This window comes from Cupressus sempervirens, chromosome 4 (assembly GCF_028749045.1).
Source record: "Cupressus sempervirens isolate cs-2001-9-10 chromosome 4, ASM2874904v1, whole genome shotgun sequence".
Classification (NCBI taxonomy): Eukaryota; Viridiplantae; Streptophyta; class Pinopsida; order Cupressales; family Cupressaceae; genus Cupressus; species Cupressus sempervirens.
Window position 1 is genome coordinate 596,741,406 of NC_143121.1, and position 20,999 is coordinate 596,762,404.

The 20,999-nt window shown below is 35.3% G+C and overlaps 1 protein-coding gene across 3 annotated transcripts in view; it reads left to right on the forward strand.

Moving 5' to 3' along the window:
- Nucleotides 1-20,999, forward strand: part of LOC149562621 (folate-sensitive fragile site protein) — a 171,672-nt gene that overhangs the window by 132,060 nt on the left and 18,613 nt on the right. For 2 of the 3 annotated variants that reach the window (XM_089826097.1, XM_089826096.1), the window contains exons 9-10: nucleotides 3,730-3,816; nucleotides 3,912-4,003. In XM_089826097.1, the coding sequence (XP_089682223.1) occupies nucleotides 3,730-3,816; nucleotides 3,912-4,003 (179 nt within the window). Of the gene's footprint in view, nucleotides 1-3,729; nucleotides 3,817-3,911; nucleotides 4,004-19,352; nucleotides 20,897-20,999 lie in introns of those variants that run through there. The other variant, XM_089826098.1, reaches the window with a different exon arrangement.

The following is a 20,999-nucleotide window of genomic DNA, read 5'->3' on the forward strand; positions in this document are numbered from 1 at the left end:
TTGATAATGGAGGGGAATATACCTCAGATTTGTTTAAAAGGTTTTGTAAAGAAACAAGAATTAAGAGGGAGTATACTGTTCCTTGTAACTCGCAACAAAATGGGGTAGCAAAAAGGAAGAATAGAACAACTATAGAAGTTGCAAGAGCTATGATATTTGATCAAAATCTAGAATATTATCTTTGGGCAGGAGCCTCTTGTACTATTGTTTATATTCAAAACATAAGTCCTCACTCCTACCTTAGAGATAAAACTCTTGAAGAGGTCTTTACTAAGGTTAAACCCAATATAAGTCATTTTAGGGATTTTTGGTGCCCAGTATATATATATGTTTCAAAAGAAAAGAGAACTAAGTTAGAACCCTCCAAGAGGAAAGGTATTTTTGTTGGGTATAGTGAAATATCTAAAGCATATAGGATTTTCATACTTGGTCAGAAAAATATTGAACTTTGTAGGGATATAATTTTTGAAGAAGGCTTAGCATTCAAAAGAGCCCTAAGTTCTGAAGATCCCTCTCCCTTACCTAGTTCTGAAAGAAATATTGAATCTGAGTCCCAAAGGGAGAACATTGAAGAAATTAAAGATGAAATTCAAAATCTTAATCTTGAAGAAACTCAAAATTCTAAGAAAAGACCACTTTGGGCCATTAAGATAGTAGAGGAAGCACAAAACTTCACTGCACCATCTGGAACAATCAGAGAAAGCAAAAGATCCAAAAGATTTTCTAGTTAGACAACAAACATCAATGATTTGTCTAAATCAGAACCAACCAATGTTTCGGATGCTATTAAACATACAGCTTGGATGGGTGCTATGACAGAAGAATACCAATCCATTATGAAGAATGATGTTTGGGAAATTGTTCCTAGACTTGAAGGAAAATTTGTTGTTTCTTCCAAGTGGATGTTTAAAATAAAGGATGTTGCTAATGGTAGCATTGAATAATATAAAGCTTGATTTGCAGCCAAGGGATTCTTTCAGAAAGAAGGGATTGATTATGAAGAAACCTTTGCTCCTGTTGCTAGATACACCTCTGTAAGAGTAGTCCTAGCTATTGCAATATCAAAGGGAGGGGAAGTACATCAAATGGATGTAAAAACAACATTTCTGACTGGAAAGATTACAGAAGAGGTTTATTTGGAGCAACCTGAAGGATTTGAAACTCATGATCCTAAAGTCTTTGTCTGTAGGCTCAAGAAAGCTCTCTATGGGCTTAAGCAGGCGCCAAGGGCTTGGTATGAAAGAATTGATAAGTATCTCACCAGCTTAGGATTCTATAAAAATGAAACCAATCCAAATCTATATTATAAAAAGGATAAAGATGATATAGTAATTTTGATATTCTATGTTGATGATTTACTAATAACAGGTGATGATCATCTCATAGATCAATGCAAAAAAGATCTATTCAGAGAATTTGAGATGGAAGATTTGGGACTCCATTACTTCTTAGGACTGAAAGTATGACAAAATTCTGACAGCATTATACTTAATCAAGGGAAGCATACATTAGATATCTTGAAGAGATTTGGAATGTGGAATTGCAAGTTTGTCTTCTTCAATGGAGACTAATCTACATAAACTTAAAGAAGCAGCAACAGAATTACCTTCAATAGATTCTACTCTCTATAGACAGATGATTGGGTCCCTTATGTACTTGGTAAATACAAGACTTGATATGTTAACGCCTTAAGTTAGTTTATGTGTGAGCCAAAGGAGATTCGCCTAGTTGTAGCCAAACACATTATGAGATACTTACAAGGTACTCTTAGCCTTGGGCTCAAATATAAGAAAGTTGACTTGGATTTACATGGATTCATAGACTCAAATTGGGGTGAAAGTGTTAAGGATAGAAACAATACTTTAGGATGTTGTTTCAATTTAGGATCATCAATGATATCATAGATATGCAAGAAGCAGTCTTCAGTAGCACAAAGTTCCACAGAAGCCAAATTCATTGCAGCAGCAATGGCCTCTTGAGAAGCAGTTTGGCTTAGAAAGTTCCTTGTGGAATTATTTGGTCAAGCCATGAATACTACGATTATTCATTGTGATAATCAGAGTTCCATCAAGCTTTTTATGAATCCAGTTTTCCATGACAGGTCCAAGCATATTGAAATTTATTACCATTATGTTAGAGATATGGTGGACAAGAATACTGTAAAATTAGAATACATTTGTACTATAGATCAGACAACAGATATTCTCACCAAACCTCTCTCTTGAGTGAAGATAGATCACTTAGGAAAAGACTTGGTATGGTTGAATTGTAATTCTTTTGTATTCTTTAAATTATTAATAAAATAATGTTATTGTCAGGCTATTGACTGCTATGGGCTCCACCATTTGTATTCATTATTTTAGAGGTGACGATCTCTGAGATAATGAACATTTGTATGAAAGACATTATGAGAGATTACGATCTCTTAGATAATGTGCTAATCAGTAGAGATCTACTGTCAGATCTAGATGAGTTTAAGATCACATTGTGATATAGACATTGTTATGCCTATAAGTAACAATTCGGATAAAGGACGAATTTTATTATTCTCCAGAGTTTATCCTTTGTTATGGTAGATCTTAATTCAGGATCATGTTGTGATATAGGAATGCCAGTACTTATGATTCACAACTTGATAAATGAAGAATTTAATTATTCTTCAGATTTTATCCTTTGTGTTGCATTTCATGTAATGCTGTTATCTCTAGTATAAGTCATATCACAAGATGGTAATATGACGTAGTATCATGTGTTCCATGATACCACATGCTCAAAAGATTCAGATAGATGTAGAGTATCAGTCTATGCTTATTCATCTTAATTGATGATGTTAGATATGTTATCTCTCAATATGATTATCAAGTTAAGAGGGAGTGTTAAAACTCTAACTTTGATATTCAGACTGGTCTGACTGTGCAGATCACACATTCTTCTTTACTCATAGAATACCATTCTAAAGGCCTTTAATACATTACCTTTGGTTAAAGAATGAATTGGCGATCCTTGGTAATGACCATTTGTTAAGGATTAAACATCAACAAATTACTTATGTTTGTTAATGTTAAACATCTTCTTCTAGGTGCCGATTTATGGAAGGTATTGTGGGCCGACCTAGATAGGGTCATGTCCCTTTTAGGGACATGCCCTTTGGTTATGGTATACGAGGTGGGTGTAGTTGTAGTTTTAGGACACACAATTGAAAACCAAGTCTGCTCCTAAAACAACTCTGCCACAAATATATATTTTCTGTGATAAATATATTTTAGAAAGAACAATCAACATTGTTATCCAATTTCAAGATCAGACTTAAAAGAAGATCAGAACAGCAAGTATAGTTAAAAGGTATTACCACAGATCTGATTATCAGAATTTGCAGAAACTTTACAACCTGATGTATGCATTTAATGATAAAATAAATGCATGCTTACAAAATATACCTGACTGTTATCAATTGCTCTGGAATGGCTAATAGTGGCTGGCATATGATGAAGAAGTTCATGAGATTTTAATAAATCCAGAGAAAATTGTAAATATGTGGGTTTCTTTTTCCTTAACTTTTAATTACAAAACATTTAAAAATTTGTATACATATATGGTCTTGCGTCAGTTTTTAACTTTTTTGTGAGAGGATTATTTACATTTACAATCAATCTCATACTTAATGCTTCCCGTATTTGTTTTTTTCTTCAAATTTTGGGAAGTTTCATGTGGATAGTTATGTTTGAATAGGTGTGCCGTAAAACTTAACTACAAAAAAGAAAAAGAGAAGGCGAGGCAGCTGCATAAACAAAAAAAGAAGAGACACAAAAGAATGAGGTAACTTTCTAGAATTTAAGATTATTTGAATTTGTATATTAATCAACATTTGTGCATAGAAATGTAGTACTGTTTGGTAATTATTTGAGGTGCAGATATGACAGGTCAGGCGAGGTGGGATCTTATTATGAAAGCGATGATGAAACAGGCAGTGAGCCTGAAAGGAAGAATAAAAGGGAAGAAAGAGGTATGCCTATTTCTGTAAGGATCTTTAGTTTCTATTGAGAAGAGACAAAATCTTGAATGTATTAATGTTTTCAGTCTTGTTAGTAATAGGTGCTTTAGATATCTTGTTATGAAAACTTTAGTTTTTCTGTTATCATTTTGTCCTTTTTTTTTGTTATAACATGTGTAAGCATTTTTTTCATTTCTTGTTTTGGTAAGATGGAATTATATTAATCAGTTAAGAGTCTACAACACAATGGTGAATTGTGAGCCTCTCAAGTGGGAGGTCTTGGTTCGAGTCTATTCAAGCTTAACACATAATAAAAATTAATCTCAATAAATAATAATAAATAGTCTAGGCTTTGGCCGATTACCTATAAAAAAAAAAGAATTATATCAATCATTTTAGGTAAATGGCATAAAGACATACGTACGATACAAAATGCAGTTTATGATTAGCTACTTATGGATGTACATGTAGATATTGTGTGCAATGGATGGGCTATAAATGAAAAAATCAATTTGTTAATAGCACAACATGATGATTATAACATTTTAATTAGAATATACACCTGATTGTCACTTGGAGCCTCTTTTTTTCCATGTTCTTGCACACTCGTGGCTATTATCACTAATATCTTTTGTACCTAAGTTGTCAGTTGAGATTTTGGCACGAATGTGGTTTCTAGATTCAGGTTCAAAATTCGTCTAATTTTTTTGGGTTTTGGTTTAGATTCGTTTTGGTTTGTTCGTATAAGTTTATATATATATATATATGCACACGTACATACATACATACATACATACATACATACATACATACATATATATATTCAACAAAAAATAAGTTTATACAAATGGAGGCAAGAAGTTCTTCTTTTCATTCAATAATGCACAAATGACACATAAAACAACCCTATTGGCCTTTTTAGTGGTCACTTTTAGGGTCGGAGGGTCAAATCGACATAAGTTGGCAAAAAATCTTTATAAAAATGTCAATAAAAATGACTTTGTCAATCAAATTCATTTTAGGTTCCTCTTTTTAAATCAGAAGTCTTCCAAATTCGTCAAAAACTCTTAACAGGGTCCTTCTGAGAGAGTTTTGAGTGAATTTACCTGACTGTGACATAATTTTGAGTGAATTTGAACTGAATCCTACTTTGCAGCGAACTGAATTTCGAATTCTACCTTCCAGGAGTGAATTTGGTAACTTACTATTGTACCAAAAAAAATATTGAATCTATCTATTAGTGACAAGGATTTTAGGTAGCTTTGTTCTGTGAATGGACAAAGTTTCAAAATTCTCACTGACAAGAATGCACTTAATCTAGTGATGGTGCTTTGGTTTTGGGTGTCTAATAATTTTGGGGCTTCCTCTTAAGTGGTAGAAATTAAGTCCATTATCCCTTGGTAGATGCTCTCCCCTTGACCTGTGGCCTTAGGAGTGATGTTGGTGACAATATCCTTAAACCTAGGGTTCATAAAGTCTTCTCTAATTGAAGTGACATATCCTTAAAGTAGAATTGGGGTTAAGAAATTTTCTCCCTCCTTTCGGACCACCTTCCATATCAATAGGGTTCTATATTCTTTTGTTTGGCCTCAAACAAATTTGTATCTTTTAACTCTTTCTGGTGTTAGCGATTCTTCACCGTACCTTTCTATTAGGGGTTTTCATGGATCCCAAAGTGAGAATAGGCTAAAATTACAACTCATGGCTGAAACCTAGTTCACATAGATCATTAATTAGAGTGGCTCAAGCAAGTTACACTACTTTATGAATTTCAACTTTTTTGGTCTAAATTGACATAACATTGCGATTAGTTTACACTTCATTAGAAGCCATTGGTGAAAGACTGTTTTGCCATTTTTTGTTTTGCGTATAGAGGGTTGGTTCCTGATGATTTATAAATTCTCTTCAAGCATAGCTTTATTGCTCGAGGGAGGCACATGGCTTTGGTATTAATTATTTCTTGGTTTCGCAATGGGGGTTTCTAGACTTAAATCTTGTTGCCAAATCTTTACTGGTTTGTTCCATTTGTGTGAGGCTTCAAATTTTTCTCTTTAGTTGTATATTGATGTTTCTCTTCCCTTATAATTCTTTGTGGAAACTAATTTGTCTAAATATGAATCAGATATTGAGACAAAAGTTTGCAAACTTGTAGAGTACTTGTGAGTCACTGTGTGCTCAATTTTTTTTGGCAGTTAGATTATGCCATGTTTTGTGCACATGGTCGAGTGATGGGTTTTAAATGAATATTGGTGTGAAATTCACAAGTACTTAGAACGTTTGACATTAAGAGGATGATGAAAACACAAGGATTCACCAAAAGAAAAGAAGAAAAAATAACTGAATTGCTTTGAAATTAATGCCAGTGCATTCTTTTTCATGCCTTTTTATTTTTGTAGATCTGAAAAACTCCCATGATTCTCTCATTACATTTTATTTTTTTATAGGTGTTTTGTAGATACTTACAAACATATTTAGATATTTTACAAATGTTTCAATAGACATTTTTAGGTTTGTGATTTAGAGCAACCCTATTGAATACGAATTGAAAACCTACCTATTTTGCATGAAATATATGTTTTCTAGGAAACTTGAGTGCTTTTAGAGATTTATTACATTGAATGTTTTGTATCTTGTGAGCCCAAGCTACGATTGAGTATGCAGACTAGGGTTGAGTGTTGATACATTTCATATTTGCAAGAATTCTTGTTGGTATCTATTCATTGTAGAAATCGCAAAAAACGTGTTGTTTATTAATTGGTAATATAATCTGAATGCAACAATCTGATTATGGAGGAATTGCCTTGGGATGCAGATCATTTTTTGCTTTGGGCCACTCTGTGGTCAACTGTCTAGAGTATTGTTTGGTTCATCTTGCTGCTTCATGGGAAATAACTTGCCAAAAGGGGCTAAATTGCACCACCATTGATTGTGACGAGGATGATCTCTTTGACATTTCTTCAGATGTTGCCCTATCAAATTTGTTGATGAATAGCACTGTTCAAATAAATTGATAATATAATATCCCTTGATCTGCTGATAACATACATGCATATATATACTACTTCATCCTTAATTATATTAATACATGTACACCATAGTAACACAGGGACACGTCTCCCCCCCTTTTGCCCCACACACCGGGGACTTGGACGCACTAGGGACTTGGGGACTTCGTTCCCCTGTCCCTAGCAGTGCCACCAGATTCCGCCACCTCTGCCAAGGATGGGGGGATGTCCTAATGTTAACTGTTTTCTGATTTGACTATTTATGTTACATGTTTGATCTTCCAATTCAATGCAATGTTCAAGTATTACTCTTTTACATCTTTATATCTTATATTACAATAAATCTTTTCATAACTAGCATTTTAAATACCATATGTATAATATATACAACCACCCCGATGATCACATGATTGGGTTATGTGCATGCATATTCAAGTCTAATTAATACATTTGCAAATCGGCAATCTTTTAGAGGTTTGTTTAAACAAAACTAATGATTAATCACCGATTGGTTATTGGTCTGATTTGCATTAACCAATAGTTGCCAATGTAGAGGCATGTGTTGTGTGGACATGTCTCCTCCTTGAGGAGACACACCCACCCAACACTTGCCCCTTTTCACACCATATTTATAACCATACCTGATTGGGCAAAAGAGTAAAGTAATCAATTAATGCTTTGCTCTTCTAGATCATATATCATACCGACTTGAAATTCATAGTCAGTATTTCTAAATATTGATTAGATTTCACCTTCAACTCATATCAAGTTCAATATTTTGATTTTAACATGCATTTACAAATTTTTTGTTGTTTTCTACTTTGAAGATCACTCTATCCTCATCACTTGAGGAAATGGTGATCCTTCCATAAAAATGTTTTATTGTTAGGACGTCTTTTTTGCAAATTTTCATGTGGACAACCTCTTTTGTGTTTCCATGCAAAATAGAATAGACATCTTAGAGAAATCTGCCTTTGAGAGCTATGGTGATTATCTCCTATAAAAACTCTAATTTGAGAAATTATAATGCTTCGATGTGTAGATGTGATTGTTATTCCACTACAACATGCAAAACCAAATACTCAATGTTTCAGAGAGAAACATCAAACACTCAATCCTCTCTTGATATGAGGTCATCTCTCATGCTAAGCTTGTAGAGTAAGATCATAAAATAACTTCAAAGTTCCTTTAACTATGGATACTCGTTTAGTGAAATAATGTGATTCGTTAGTAATCACTTAAGGGACTTACACTATTCAATCAATGGATATCAATTGCTTGCACTTCTAAAGATTTGGCTTCACAATGTGCAATGAAAAAATATTTTGATCTTCAATTATCCACTTCAACTTCATCTCTAACTTACTTCTATGTCTTCTTTAAACAATGACAAGGAATCAAGGACAACTTAGACTCTACTAAGATGCAACTTAATCGATGACTCTGCCCACCTAGTGCAAGCTTCTAAGGAACACTCAAATGGTTTACAAATCAGTTTATCTCTTTAATCCCATCAAATGGATGCAAATTAAGCATTGAAGCTTTGCATCAAATATCAATTGAAGTTAGGTGCTTTCAATTACTGACTTATCACACGAGGCACTCCTACCATCAGCAAGACGCTATTGGCTTGGATTTGTTGAGTCAATCAAATAAACATCCACAACTACTTTCATCCAACTACCTGAACATGAAATAAAGTCTACTTCAAGTGAAAGATTGAGAAAACCATGCAACACTTCAAAGCAACATAAAGTAATCAATCATGAAGAATCAACAATGAACTATCCATGACTTTGAAAGCATTATAACAACAATTTGATCAAGTCTCTCACTTAGCTAGCCTATTTCTACTTCTAGCTCTATAATGATTCTCTAATCTAATGAATCCTACTTTCGAAGGGCCTACAAATGAGAAGGCATTGGCCTTTTACAATGCTTTCTCATTTGTTCTAATACAATGAAAGGCCAAGATCAATCCAAGATTGTGAGATTTAACCCTACAATCCCTAATTAGGGCTGCTAAATTTGCAATTGATTATATGAAGGCACCAAATCATTGGCCAATGAGAAAATTACAATGACTTTTCCAACCAGTGATAAAATAGGACACTTGGCATGATTGGTTACATGTGCTTGAATCTAGAATTTTCTGATAGAAGAGATAACTCAGTGCCACCTCATCATCCTTATCTTATAGATCTATTTGAGAACATGTGCTTTGAATCCTTGCTTGTGGAATGTGTTTGTTAAACTACCAATATTTTGTGCTTGATTGCTTGAAAGTATTTCTCAACATTTGAGATCTTCTTTATCCTTCAAATTTCTTCAGTCTTGACTCGAATTTGTACTTAGGACTTGTAAGCTTGATGCAATTCTTGATTCTTCTTGAAAATGTCCTCGTCTGGTTGAATCTTCTTTGCTTTCCTAAGTTTCTTCTTGATTTCACAATTTTCATGTTGATAGCTTAAACACGAGTTATTCTTTCTCACTTGAGTCCTCAAGCTCAAGCCATCTCCTTGTAGTATCTACTTGGTTCTCCTCTTGAAGTCGCAAGCTCAGGCTTGACATCATCTCCTTGTAGTTAAGCTTAAAATTCAATTATATAACTGCTACTTTTTTGAGACCAACAAGTGCATAGATTGTCCATAGGTTTAATAATAAACATTTTCAATCATATTCTTTGATCCACCATTTTTTAATATACTTCAATTATTGTAAACAAATCAATTAAATAAATTTGAAAATTTATAATTATTTTGAAATTTTAATCGTGAGAAGGATTCATGAGATGTATATTTCAGTTCTTTAAAAAAAGTTTTGAAACATCCTATGCAACAATATTATTCTAATCAAGTGAATATGAATTTATAAGTAATATAAATTATAGTCAAGAAAGCAACCTTTGAAAAAATAATAGAAGGAGAAAAAGGAGGAGAAGAAGAAGGAAGAAGGGAAAGAGAAGGAAATGGATAAGAAAGAGAATGGAAGAAGGAGAAGAAGCAACAAAAGGAAATGGAGAAGATCAAGAAGGAGAAGATGAAGAAGAGGAAGCAAAAAGAGAAGAAGCAAAGAAAGGAGATAAGATAAGATAATAATATTAATGTCCAATGAAAAACTACAAGGGTTTATGGGACTAAGCATACAAACAAAAGAGCTGGCCAAAGCAAGAGCACCAAACGGTGACTAAGAAGGAACAAAACAAAACAAGACAGAAAACCAGAGAAAAACCAAGGTAAGGACTAAGGATCCTTCCTTGGTACAAAGAAATCAGCTACAAAGGGATAAACCGTGGACAATTTAGAGTCTTAGATCGTCGTTGAGAGTCGTTGTATGAGTGTCGCTGCCTGGAAAGACTGGTGTAGTGTTTGACTGATCTACAATGAGTTATACTACTATGCCTTTTCAATCCCTATGGTGGAGACAAGGGGGAGAAAAAGGTGGTGATGAGTTGGTCTGAGATATGGCCTTGAGGTATGAAGGACTGCAGGGTATGCTCACGAAGCTGGGTGGCCTCTCGAAGATAAAGTGCAAGACACTGTTGGTCAATATAGCTGAAGAACGCTGAAAGAGAAGTACAATTTTTGAATAGGCAGTGAAATCTGCCTTTGATCTCATAGTAGATAGAACAACGAAATAGAAAGTGAGTCTCAATCTCAACCTCTACCAAAGTACACAGTCAACAAATCTGATCATCCCTATCCATATGGTGATTGGTTCGAACTCGAAGATGGTAAGAGCTAACTCCGAAAGAGCCCAAAGAGAACCACAAGGCATGACTCCATCACCAAAAAATATAATTAGGGTGAACAATAATACCATTATGAATCTCAAGAAAATACTCAGCATAAAAGGCCATCTTAGGATTGTAATCCACTAGGGGGATTACTCACAAGTAGTGATAATGTACTGTCTATAGATATTTTGTCTGACATGTTCATTCAACTCCTAACATGAGGGGAGGAGGTGAGCAGGAGCATCCAATGAGAATTGATAAGGAGGAAGACGATCTACCTCAATACTGATCGAACCCAACAGAGAGGTGGCCTGGGCATACCAACGACAGGATCTAGTACAAGTGTCGGACCTCATAATCTCCATAGAAGAACAGTATGCTAGATGAGGGTATTTGTTCGGTCAACCTCAGACTCCATAAAGCATGAAGGCGATGAAGAGACCAGATCAAGTCAAAAATGACCATGAGTTTGAAAGGATGAGCTCCAAACTCAGCCAAGACAATGCTGTTGGGGGTGAATCTATGACATCTAATGATACGTTGTAAAAGCAATGTCTCAACACGCTCAATAGAGGCCCAATCAGAAACAAGAAGAGAAGGTCCCCAAACTACCAAGCCATAGAGAACTGTCGGTCGAAGCAAGGAGTCTAAGAGAGACAACTTGGACGAAATATCCTGAAAATGATATCTGAAGCACTATCTTTCAAGCATGGCCAGGGAACCCATGCCCTTACTAACTTTGGACTGAATAGTCGGTCTCAAGCTGAAGCAGGGTCTCGAAAACTTCACCCTAAGATACATGTAAGAAGAAGTAATCTCAACCTCCTATCCCCGAAACAAGAAATGAAGATGAGAAGTCTTTAAATAGTTAAAGATCATAACTTGAGTCTTAGTCAAATTGATAGTGAGCTAACAATGATCACAAAAAGAAGTCAGACCATCAAGGAGTCTTTGTAAGTTGTCAGGAGAAGAGGTCAAGAGAACCACATCATTAGCAAAAAGGAGAATGGAGATCAAAACTTGATGCAAATAGCAGCCATCACCAGGTTGCGAGAAGTTTGCAAGGAAATCCTTGAGCTTGTCAATATACAAACCGAACAGTGTAGGAGAAAGAGTGCAACCCTGCTTCACCCCAATGGTGCTCTGAATCAGAAAAGAAAAGCCCTCCAGAGTCCTAAATCTACCAGTCACCTTCTCGTAAAGTCTCATAATAGTAGTCAACAACATATCTTGAGATCCCAATCTCACTAAGTCTCTAAAATAAGGCCAACCTAGGGACAAAGTCAAAAGCCTTACAAAAGTCCAAAAAACAATAGTAGACCTTTTGAGAACGGTGCCTAGCTTCCTCAATAATAGCATGTAATGTGAAGATATGATCCATAGTTTGATAGTTTGCCCAAAATTCGGCCTGTCCTTTAGCTCTACAACCTCTCTTGTCAAGTTCACTAGATAGCATGGTGTTCAGAGTAGTGGCATAAAGTTTGGCAAATGTATGCCCAATCATGATAGTCCCGTAATTACTCGGATTGGGAGCAAGCCCAGACTTATGAATAGGGTAAATCACATTTTGCGACCAGGAGTCGAGAAACCTAGTGCACACCACTCTATTAAAGAGTGTAGGAAGATAATATCCAAGAACCGAAGCACCAAGTTTGAAAAGTTCTACCTGGAAACCTTCTTCATGCGCCACTCTTCTGTATCTCATAGATCTAATGGCCTCAAGAATATTGGAGGGGGTAAACAAATGAAAGTAAGTAGGTGGAGTGGAATGAATAGGTGGGCGCCTTGGGATGTCATAAAGCGTAATGGTGTGGGAGGTTAGAGTGTGGAAGTCAAGGATGGAGGGCCGGGGGGTGGGGGGACATTGAGGGAAAAGGGCACGCCAGAAGATCTCGGGATTCTAAATAAGTGTGGAGCAAAGGGATCTGCACTGAGATGAGGCAAAAGGATAAGAAGAAGATGAAGAAAATAAGGAGGTAGAGAGACTAATGAGAATGAAAGTGAAGGAAGAAAAGGGGAAGAGGCAACAATTGGAGAAAAAGAGAGGACAAGAAAGGAGACGGAGGAGGAGGAGAATGAGAAGAAGGAAAAGAAGGAAAAAGGAGGAGTAAAAGGAGGAGAATACACTTGGTTTTTCCTCTTTTCAAACCTTGATATATCAAATAAGCTATATCTTGCTATTGGTGTAATAATTGCACCTATTTTAGGTGCAAGTGCTAGTTAATACTTAAAATATTATAACTCCAAAATACTCTTTATTTCTCAATTCCTTGAGAACCTATGAGTTAACTACTATAACTATTGTTTATTCAATTGCCTTACTAAAATAGTAAGGGTCCGTCTGTAACATCCACTGACTTACTATACATCAATTGGAATGAGTTAATCATTGTGCATACCATGAGTATGGGTGCTCCTGTTCAATACAACTCCACAACATTGACTTACTATAAGTAGTTAGTATTTGAATAACTGCTCCAGTGATCTCAACACTGCCACCAAGATGTTCCAGTGCTTTACTAAAGATAGTAACACTGTTTTTTTTAAATAGACACTATAAATAGCAAGTGCACCAAATTGATCCAAATGAAGATCAAATTTGAACATTCTTGGCTTTCGTAGTGGGAAAACTAGTGCTTGCTCCACCAAACAAGACCCTCTACCCAACTTATTAACCTATGATGGTCAAGAAATAGGTCAATCCTTCAAACTTTGATGCTCATGAAAAAGGGGACATTATAACCTTCCCTCCCTAAGATTGATGCTCATGAAAAAGGGGACATTATAACCTTCCCTCCCTTAGATTGCTTGTCTCCAAGCAATAACGAATGCAACGAAACTCTACTACACTAGATCTCCAAAGGGAGACTTAGAAATGTCTCACGCTGAAACTCAACAACAACACCAACATAACTACAACTACACAAGAATCTTTGCACACTAAAACTTTACATTTGAAACAAATTGTGTTTATGAAAATCACCTAGAAAACTAGCAGTAACCTAGATCGTGTACTTATGACAATAATCTCGAGGGAACCTTAGCTTGGACTCTTGATGCACATGAAGGATCCCATAACATACTGAAGATTGTCCAATAAAATGTGCCTGAATCCCAAATCCTGATTAGAAGCTTGCTAAGAGGAATAATCTCATACCTCTTCTTCACTAGTTCGATGACATCATCACCATGTTTACAATAGTGAAGCAACCCAGTGGGACTCGTCCAACTTGTAGCGCTAACACTGCCACTTCCTAGGTCCCAACATGAATGGAACTCACATCCATCTATCATAAGGAGTTAAGAATATGTGGAATCATCTGCTAGTACACCAAATCTCCCTCTACACTCTATTAATTATCCATGGGTCTGAAATCCAATTGTACAAAGATAAGAACTCCCAAGGGTATTTGTATCATAACCACAATATCCATCCTCTGCTAAACAACCATGGATGTGTTAAGGAATCTAGGATCTAAGATAGAGTTTTATTTTGTTTAAAATTCAATTATCAGAGATTCACTATAATGGAGTACTAATTTAATTCTATAGATATGTAAACATACGACTACAAGAATGTATATGCAATGTTTATACTTATCTAAAATTCTACTTTGTGATAATACTAACAATCTTCCATTGATATGTTTGTAGATATAGAGGAGATAATTGTTGATGATTGGAGATGTAATAGATAGTAATATTTCCTTGTGATTGATATGTTCTCCATTGAATTTGAATCACTATACATACAAGGTTGAATAGTTATACCACCGTAGAGATATGTTTGTACGAGACATGGCATGATTCATAACAAATCACAATTACCACAAAATATGTGAACGCCCAAACCTAAACTAGGCGATATTAAATGCAGGCCTGATAACATTAACATGGGCACTCATATTAGATACAAGCCCAATAATATCTTGGGCGATCGTGGTAACACAAGTTGCTGTTTGATCTAAGCAATGCAAGGATGCCATTCGATGACATTATTGTCATAAATCAATGCTCGATGTATGAGAAAATGATCACTATATATATATATATATATATATATATATATATATATATATATGTGCAACCTGATCTGCGCATGATAAATAGCTTGTGATGTCAATATGTGAAGAAAATCAAACGCATGCATATGTATATACATATGTATGTATTTACATATACATATGTATATGTATGTGTACACATGTTTCATATGCTGATATTAGATCCAACCAAAGCTATACTTTAGCACTTCCTCTTAGTGAGAGAGGATATGATCAATTTCTCAATCTCAATAATCTCATATTTGAGTTTGCATAAAAAATGCTTATTCACATTTATATCCTTTTAAGAATATAGATTATCTGATTTCCAACACATTTTGGGACAAAAACATATTCTATTAGATAGTCACTCTTGATCTCAGATAATAAGGATCATGATCTCCAGCTCACTTTGGGACTAAAGTAGTGTACCACGATTTACTTATTGTCATGACTTTCAGCACAGTCCAAGACAACAGGTTAATGTAGTTGATTAGGACAATGGATCAAGACCTCAAGAAATTAACAACACAAGTAGCATCATGATTTTCTAATCATTCCAGGACAACAACTTAATGAAGTCAATCATGATGCTTTTGTTATCATAATTACCGACACATTCTGGGACAACAACTTAATGAAGTGTTATGATAATAGGTCAATCTATTGTTAAGGTCATCACCTTACAATAAAAACTTACATCCAATTCAATAAAAGATTGCCACCTTTCATAAAATAACACATATTAACTCTTAACAACAACAAAAGACACACACACACACACACACATAAAACAAAACTGAGACTTAATTGCACGAGCTACATTTAGATCTTTAGTCATACCAAGTTTACCTCTGAATATTCCATTTTAAATTTCACAAGAGGTTTGGTAAATATGTCAGTAAATATATTTTTCCAGCAAGCGCAAATTTTCAATTTTTAAAAATTCATCTAATGAATAAGCACAAATATGTGTTTTTCAAAGGAAAAATATAATTAATTTGTAGATTAAATCCACATAATTTTTCAATCAAACACTAATCGATTTAATTCGTTCTCTCCAATTTTTTGTATATGGAAATTCAATTAAGGATTTGATAATGAATAACTCTTCAAATTCGCGGCCCCATGCAAGCTCTCTGAATCAAACTCCACACTGTGGTATGATGCTATATCTACAATGCTTATCTCATGCTCAACGATATCATGTGTGTTATCAACAACACACACATCATTAACCAAAGTACTTCTGCTACGTATCTCAAAGAATGATTCAACTGGTAAAGTGGAAGCTGCTGTTTTGACCATCTCTATGCCCATTTCCTCTTCCAATATACCTGCAAGTCCCCTTAAGTCACAATCCTAGAACCTATTACCAACTAAAAGATTTTATGATTTGTGTATCAAGGTTTGACTTGAGAAATTAGACTTATCATGACATGAATCCACGTTAGCATCATTGGTACCGAGTTCTTGAGTAATATTGTGCGGGAACTCATTGGTATCATCCTGCACATGCGTCATCACTGCTATCCCATGCTGATGCAAAGTATCACTAATGCTTCCATCAATGGTTGATGTCATATCCTTGGCTTCCTTATGATAACAAACTCCTATCACTTGAGAATGATGGGACTTCATGTGATTGTCTTCAAAGAAATCATTAATGACAAGATGACCTTGTAAAAAATCTCATTTATCATGTGTAATCGAAACACTAGTGGCTTCTCCATTATGTATAAGATCAACTTCCTCATCCGCTTTTTGATCTTGGGCCTCCGTTAGAGGTTGTAAGCATGGATAACATCATAATAAACCTTATCTTCATGTATCTTTTTGAATGCAACTGGTTTATCTTCTAACATCACTAGCTCCTCCCCAATCTGGAAGTCATCATAAAGTGTTTTCTGCCTAACATCTTCTTTAATGAAAGTCTAATTTTTAATTTTTATGGTATCAACTGCATGCTGGTCAGTAACTGCTGAAAGTTCATTGTAAGGATATCTAGATGTCCCACCTATAGAGACTTCTTGTTTCTCTTCCCTTTTGTTTTGTGATGTAGACCCCTTAGGAATGGATGTCATATACCTTGTTAAGCTATCTATGGTTGATGGGTTTAAAAATATTTCATCTATCCTTTCTTGATTTCACGTAATCTCCTTAAAGTTTTTCATCATGACATTGGACTGCTTCTTGAAAATAATCATACTATTCAACTGGCTTCCTGTTTAATTGATTTCTTGGGTTTTCCAATAACTGAAACAATTGCACGAGTGATGGTCACTCAAAGTCAGAAGTGTGAGCTCAATGATTTCCACCTCCTACAAGTTATAGGAAACCATTTTGATACCACTATAAGAGCTCCTAATTTAACCAATGTAATATCCCTTGCATTTTGCTTTTAAATCTTCACTTTCGTGTCGTGCACTTTGTAAAACAACTTTCATGCAAGCTCTGATTTCTTGTTTAGTTGTTTGGAAAGTTTAAACACTTCCTTTGTTTGAAAAAAGAAGAAGATGTTTTACCATATATGGAATTACATTGACAATGCTTGGAAGATACAAGTCACACTACCAGTAATCATTGACACACATATTTCATTATTCCATTAAAAATTTCTATAAAGTCAAATACAATGCATGGATAATCTGACTGGCTGTATGCACAAATTGAACCCCAATTATTGAGATGTTGCTTCTGGAAATTATCCTCAAGTTGATGCCGAAGCTTGGATTTTCAAGGGGAGGCATCCTTGTCTAAGACTCTAATAACATCCTCCACATATTGTACACACTGCCTAGAATTCTGAATGCAGCCCAATAAACAATGGACATTGCCTGCAAATGATGATTGGCAGCCCTTCAAAAGCCCCTTCTTGTAATACATTGGCCCCCAAATGCAAAGTGCAGATTGTTAAAGACCAGGCAGTCTGCAATTATGATAAGTACCAGGCACACTTGAAACCCTTGTTCCAAATTTCTCTTCACCCAAACACAATAAACAAATGCATCAAGAAAAATTCTTTTTTTTTGCATTGAGTGCATTTATAACTTCAATTCCTATCAGCCAGTAGCTTCTTGAATACTTTTTTAATGACTTAAAACCAAAACTTAGGCATTTTAACATATTTACTTTTGTTGCCATGATTTGAAATATAATAATTTATTATATTTCCCTCCATTTGGTGCACAACAAAATAACATAAAGCTATTTTATTAAATACTCAATCTCCCTTTAAATTTGTAGTTACATTATTCCAAAAATGCACTTTATAATTTGATTTGATAATCAAATAAACCCTTTTTAAATATAAAAACATACTGATGCTCCGCCTTAATAGTCATTCTATCAAGTACGCTACAGATGACAATGCACCTCTTGTAGCCACAAATATGATAATATATTCTTCTACTTCTGAGACCTTCCTGAATCTACTGTATGCCAATGACCAAGAGTAGCCTAGGGAAAAAACAGAGAAGGTGGTCCCCTTTTTCAATATGGTCTGCAACAAGAGAGTAGAGACTGCCATTTACTCTTCAACTGACCCTCTTAGAATCTGCAAAATAACTGACTTGAAATGATCAGAGAAACACCCAACCTGATGTTGTACAATTGAACTATGCTTCCCTGGAAAGAGAGATACATTGAGAACAACTGCAAAACCCTCCAAACTATTACAAATGAGCAGGATGGCCCAAACTGAACTGCAATATACTATGATTTGAAGAATACAAAGCATTATTTTTCGGAAAAAATATAGTAAAAACCCTGAAATAACATCCCACGTGAACATTGTGTATTACACAAACTAGAAATTATTGTTGAGGAGAAAAATTGGTCAAAACCAAATAGAAGCTGAGGTATAGATCAAAGAATGCAGATTAAACAATACGAAACTCTGGTGTTGAGGAAAAACAGTAAAAACCAACTGAATTTTTTTTAAAAGGGAAAACATTATGAAAACCTTATTGAAAATTTTCAAGAGAAAAAGTTGTGAAAACCCAGCTGATAATTTTTGAGGAAACGTTTATTAAAACTCTACCAAAACTTTTAAGGGAAAAAATTAATAAACTCATCAGAATTATTTTTTAATACAGCAGAAAACCCAAATTGCAGAAACTTATCAATTTCGGATTACTTTCTTGAGAAAGTCCCAAATCATGCACAGAAATTGCAGACTGAAAAACTCACTGGCAGCAGAAAAACATAGTTTTTAACTGCAGACATGTACGGACAGAGAAACTGCAGGGAAAAAATGGCCAAAAAAGGACAGAAATTGTGGCCAAAATTCGCTGTTTGCAGCCTGAAAATGCCACAATACACCATATGTGACGTGGGTTTGTAAAAATTGAAAATTGCTGATGTAAAACATGAAAACTTTGTGTAGATAGAAGAAAAAGTCGTGGGCAAAATACATTGCAATGGTGCTGGAAAACATGGATGAATAAATGCTAAAAATCATGGGTCTACTTTTTTTTGTCTACCCGGAAATAATGGAAGTAAGATGCGACTTTTGTTGTATTCACACAGAAATATAAGATGAATGGCACCTGAAAATAGCCCATTCTCGTGTGCAGGTCATGTGTAAACACAGGAGAATCCCAGGAAAAAAGAGGTTGGAGGTAAGATGCTATTAAACTGTTTCAGAAAAAATCAGTCCTGTGACCACAAATCTGGAAGTCAACAGAAACAACTTAACCGCAGGTACAAACACTGGCTGAAAATAATTTCTTTTGGGCAAACAATTTTGGTCACGGATCTCATAATAAGAAAAAAACAAAGAGCCAAAAATTTGAAAAGGAATCCTCACTAAAGCAGAACTAATGCCCACAAAATCACAGTAGAACTTAGACAGGTTTATATACTGCAAAAGGTGAAAATAGATTTCAAATATATTCACCATAGGAAAATTTTCCCAATTTTGTTTTTATTTTCCAACTCAGAATCATGTTATACCCAATATACTGCAACTGCCTCTGGCATAATTCTCTGTCACTGGCCTGCAACTAATCTTTACCAAGTCAACTGCAACTCACTCAAATTAACACATACGAAGCTGCGATTGTATACATGAGGTCTACACACATCCTGCAACACAAATCCATGCTTGCATACTCAGGACCACCCTACAAAATCCGTATTGTACTTATCAATAGCCTGCAACATACAGAATTTGAGTCTGTCTAACCTCGTTTCGATTGCTCCTGTTATACATTGAGCTTTGACATGTCACTTGTTCGTCTCAAAGGTGGTTGATTGACTGGGTGCCACCCTTCATTTGCACCCCCTTCCCCTAGGTCAACCACTAAGAAGACACCATTTTTTGGACAATTGTTCAAAGGTGAATGAAAGGTCTTCCAAAATCTGTCTACCAGTTGCGTCACATGTGTGAGGTTGGATGAGGTGGGGTTTGACATTGTTTGGGCTGGATCGTTGGTTTCAGTTCTGTTCTCGACAAGTTGGTTGTAGTTGTGTTTGTTCTTGCTTGGCAGCTTGGTTGTAATTGCTTTGTTTTGGCTCCATCTGTGAACATGCTGTGTTGGGTTTGAGCTGTTATATCATGTGCAAGGTTCATGGTCCCTTCAAAAACAAACTGACTTAATCAAAACAATACTTATAACCATAAGGGACCAGACGAAGAAACATCAAATTTTATTTAAGTAGAGAGGAGGTATCAAACAACCTTGCATTGATTTAATCTGCAATTTAGTGTGCGTTAGATTCCATAGCATCAATGCTGTAATGTTGCCTTATTTAAAGAATATTGTGACTACAGCTCAGATCAGACATTATAGGTTTTAAATATTAGATATGTTGAATAAGTATGCAAAAAGGTTAAATTTACATCACAAATTATTGGAAGGAGTAGTCATGAAAAACTTGTGGTTGTGTCAATGGGCCCTTGGTCTATTGGTGAAGTTGAATGACTCACAAAGAGCCCACTAGGGATCAAGTCTTGCTGAGTGCAAGGCTCGGAGACATCATAAGGGATGAGGCCGGGATCGTGCCCTAAGGCGAATTTGGCAGTGTGCTCCTTAGTCCTTGGCTTTTAACCGAAGAGGTTTCAGGCACGCATGGGCCCGTATCGGGTACCTAAGACTTGTTTGTGGATGACCTCCATAAAAAATTTAAAAAAAAAAGAAAAAAAAGAAAAAAAGAAAAAAAAAGACTAGTCAGTTGTTCGATGGATGCATAGAAACTATGTCATTCATCACCACAGAAAG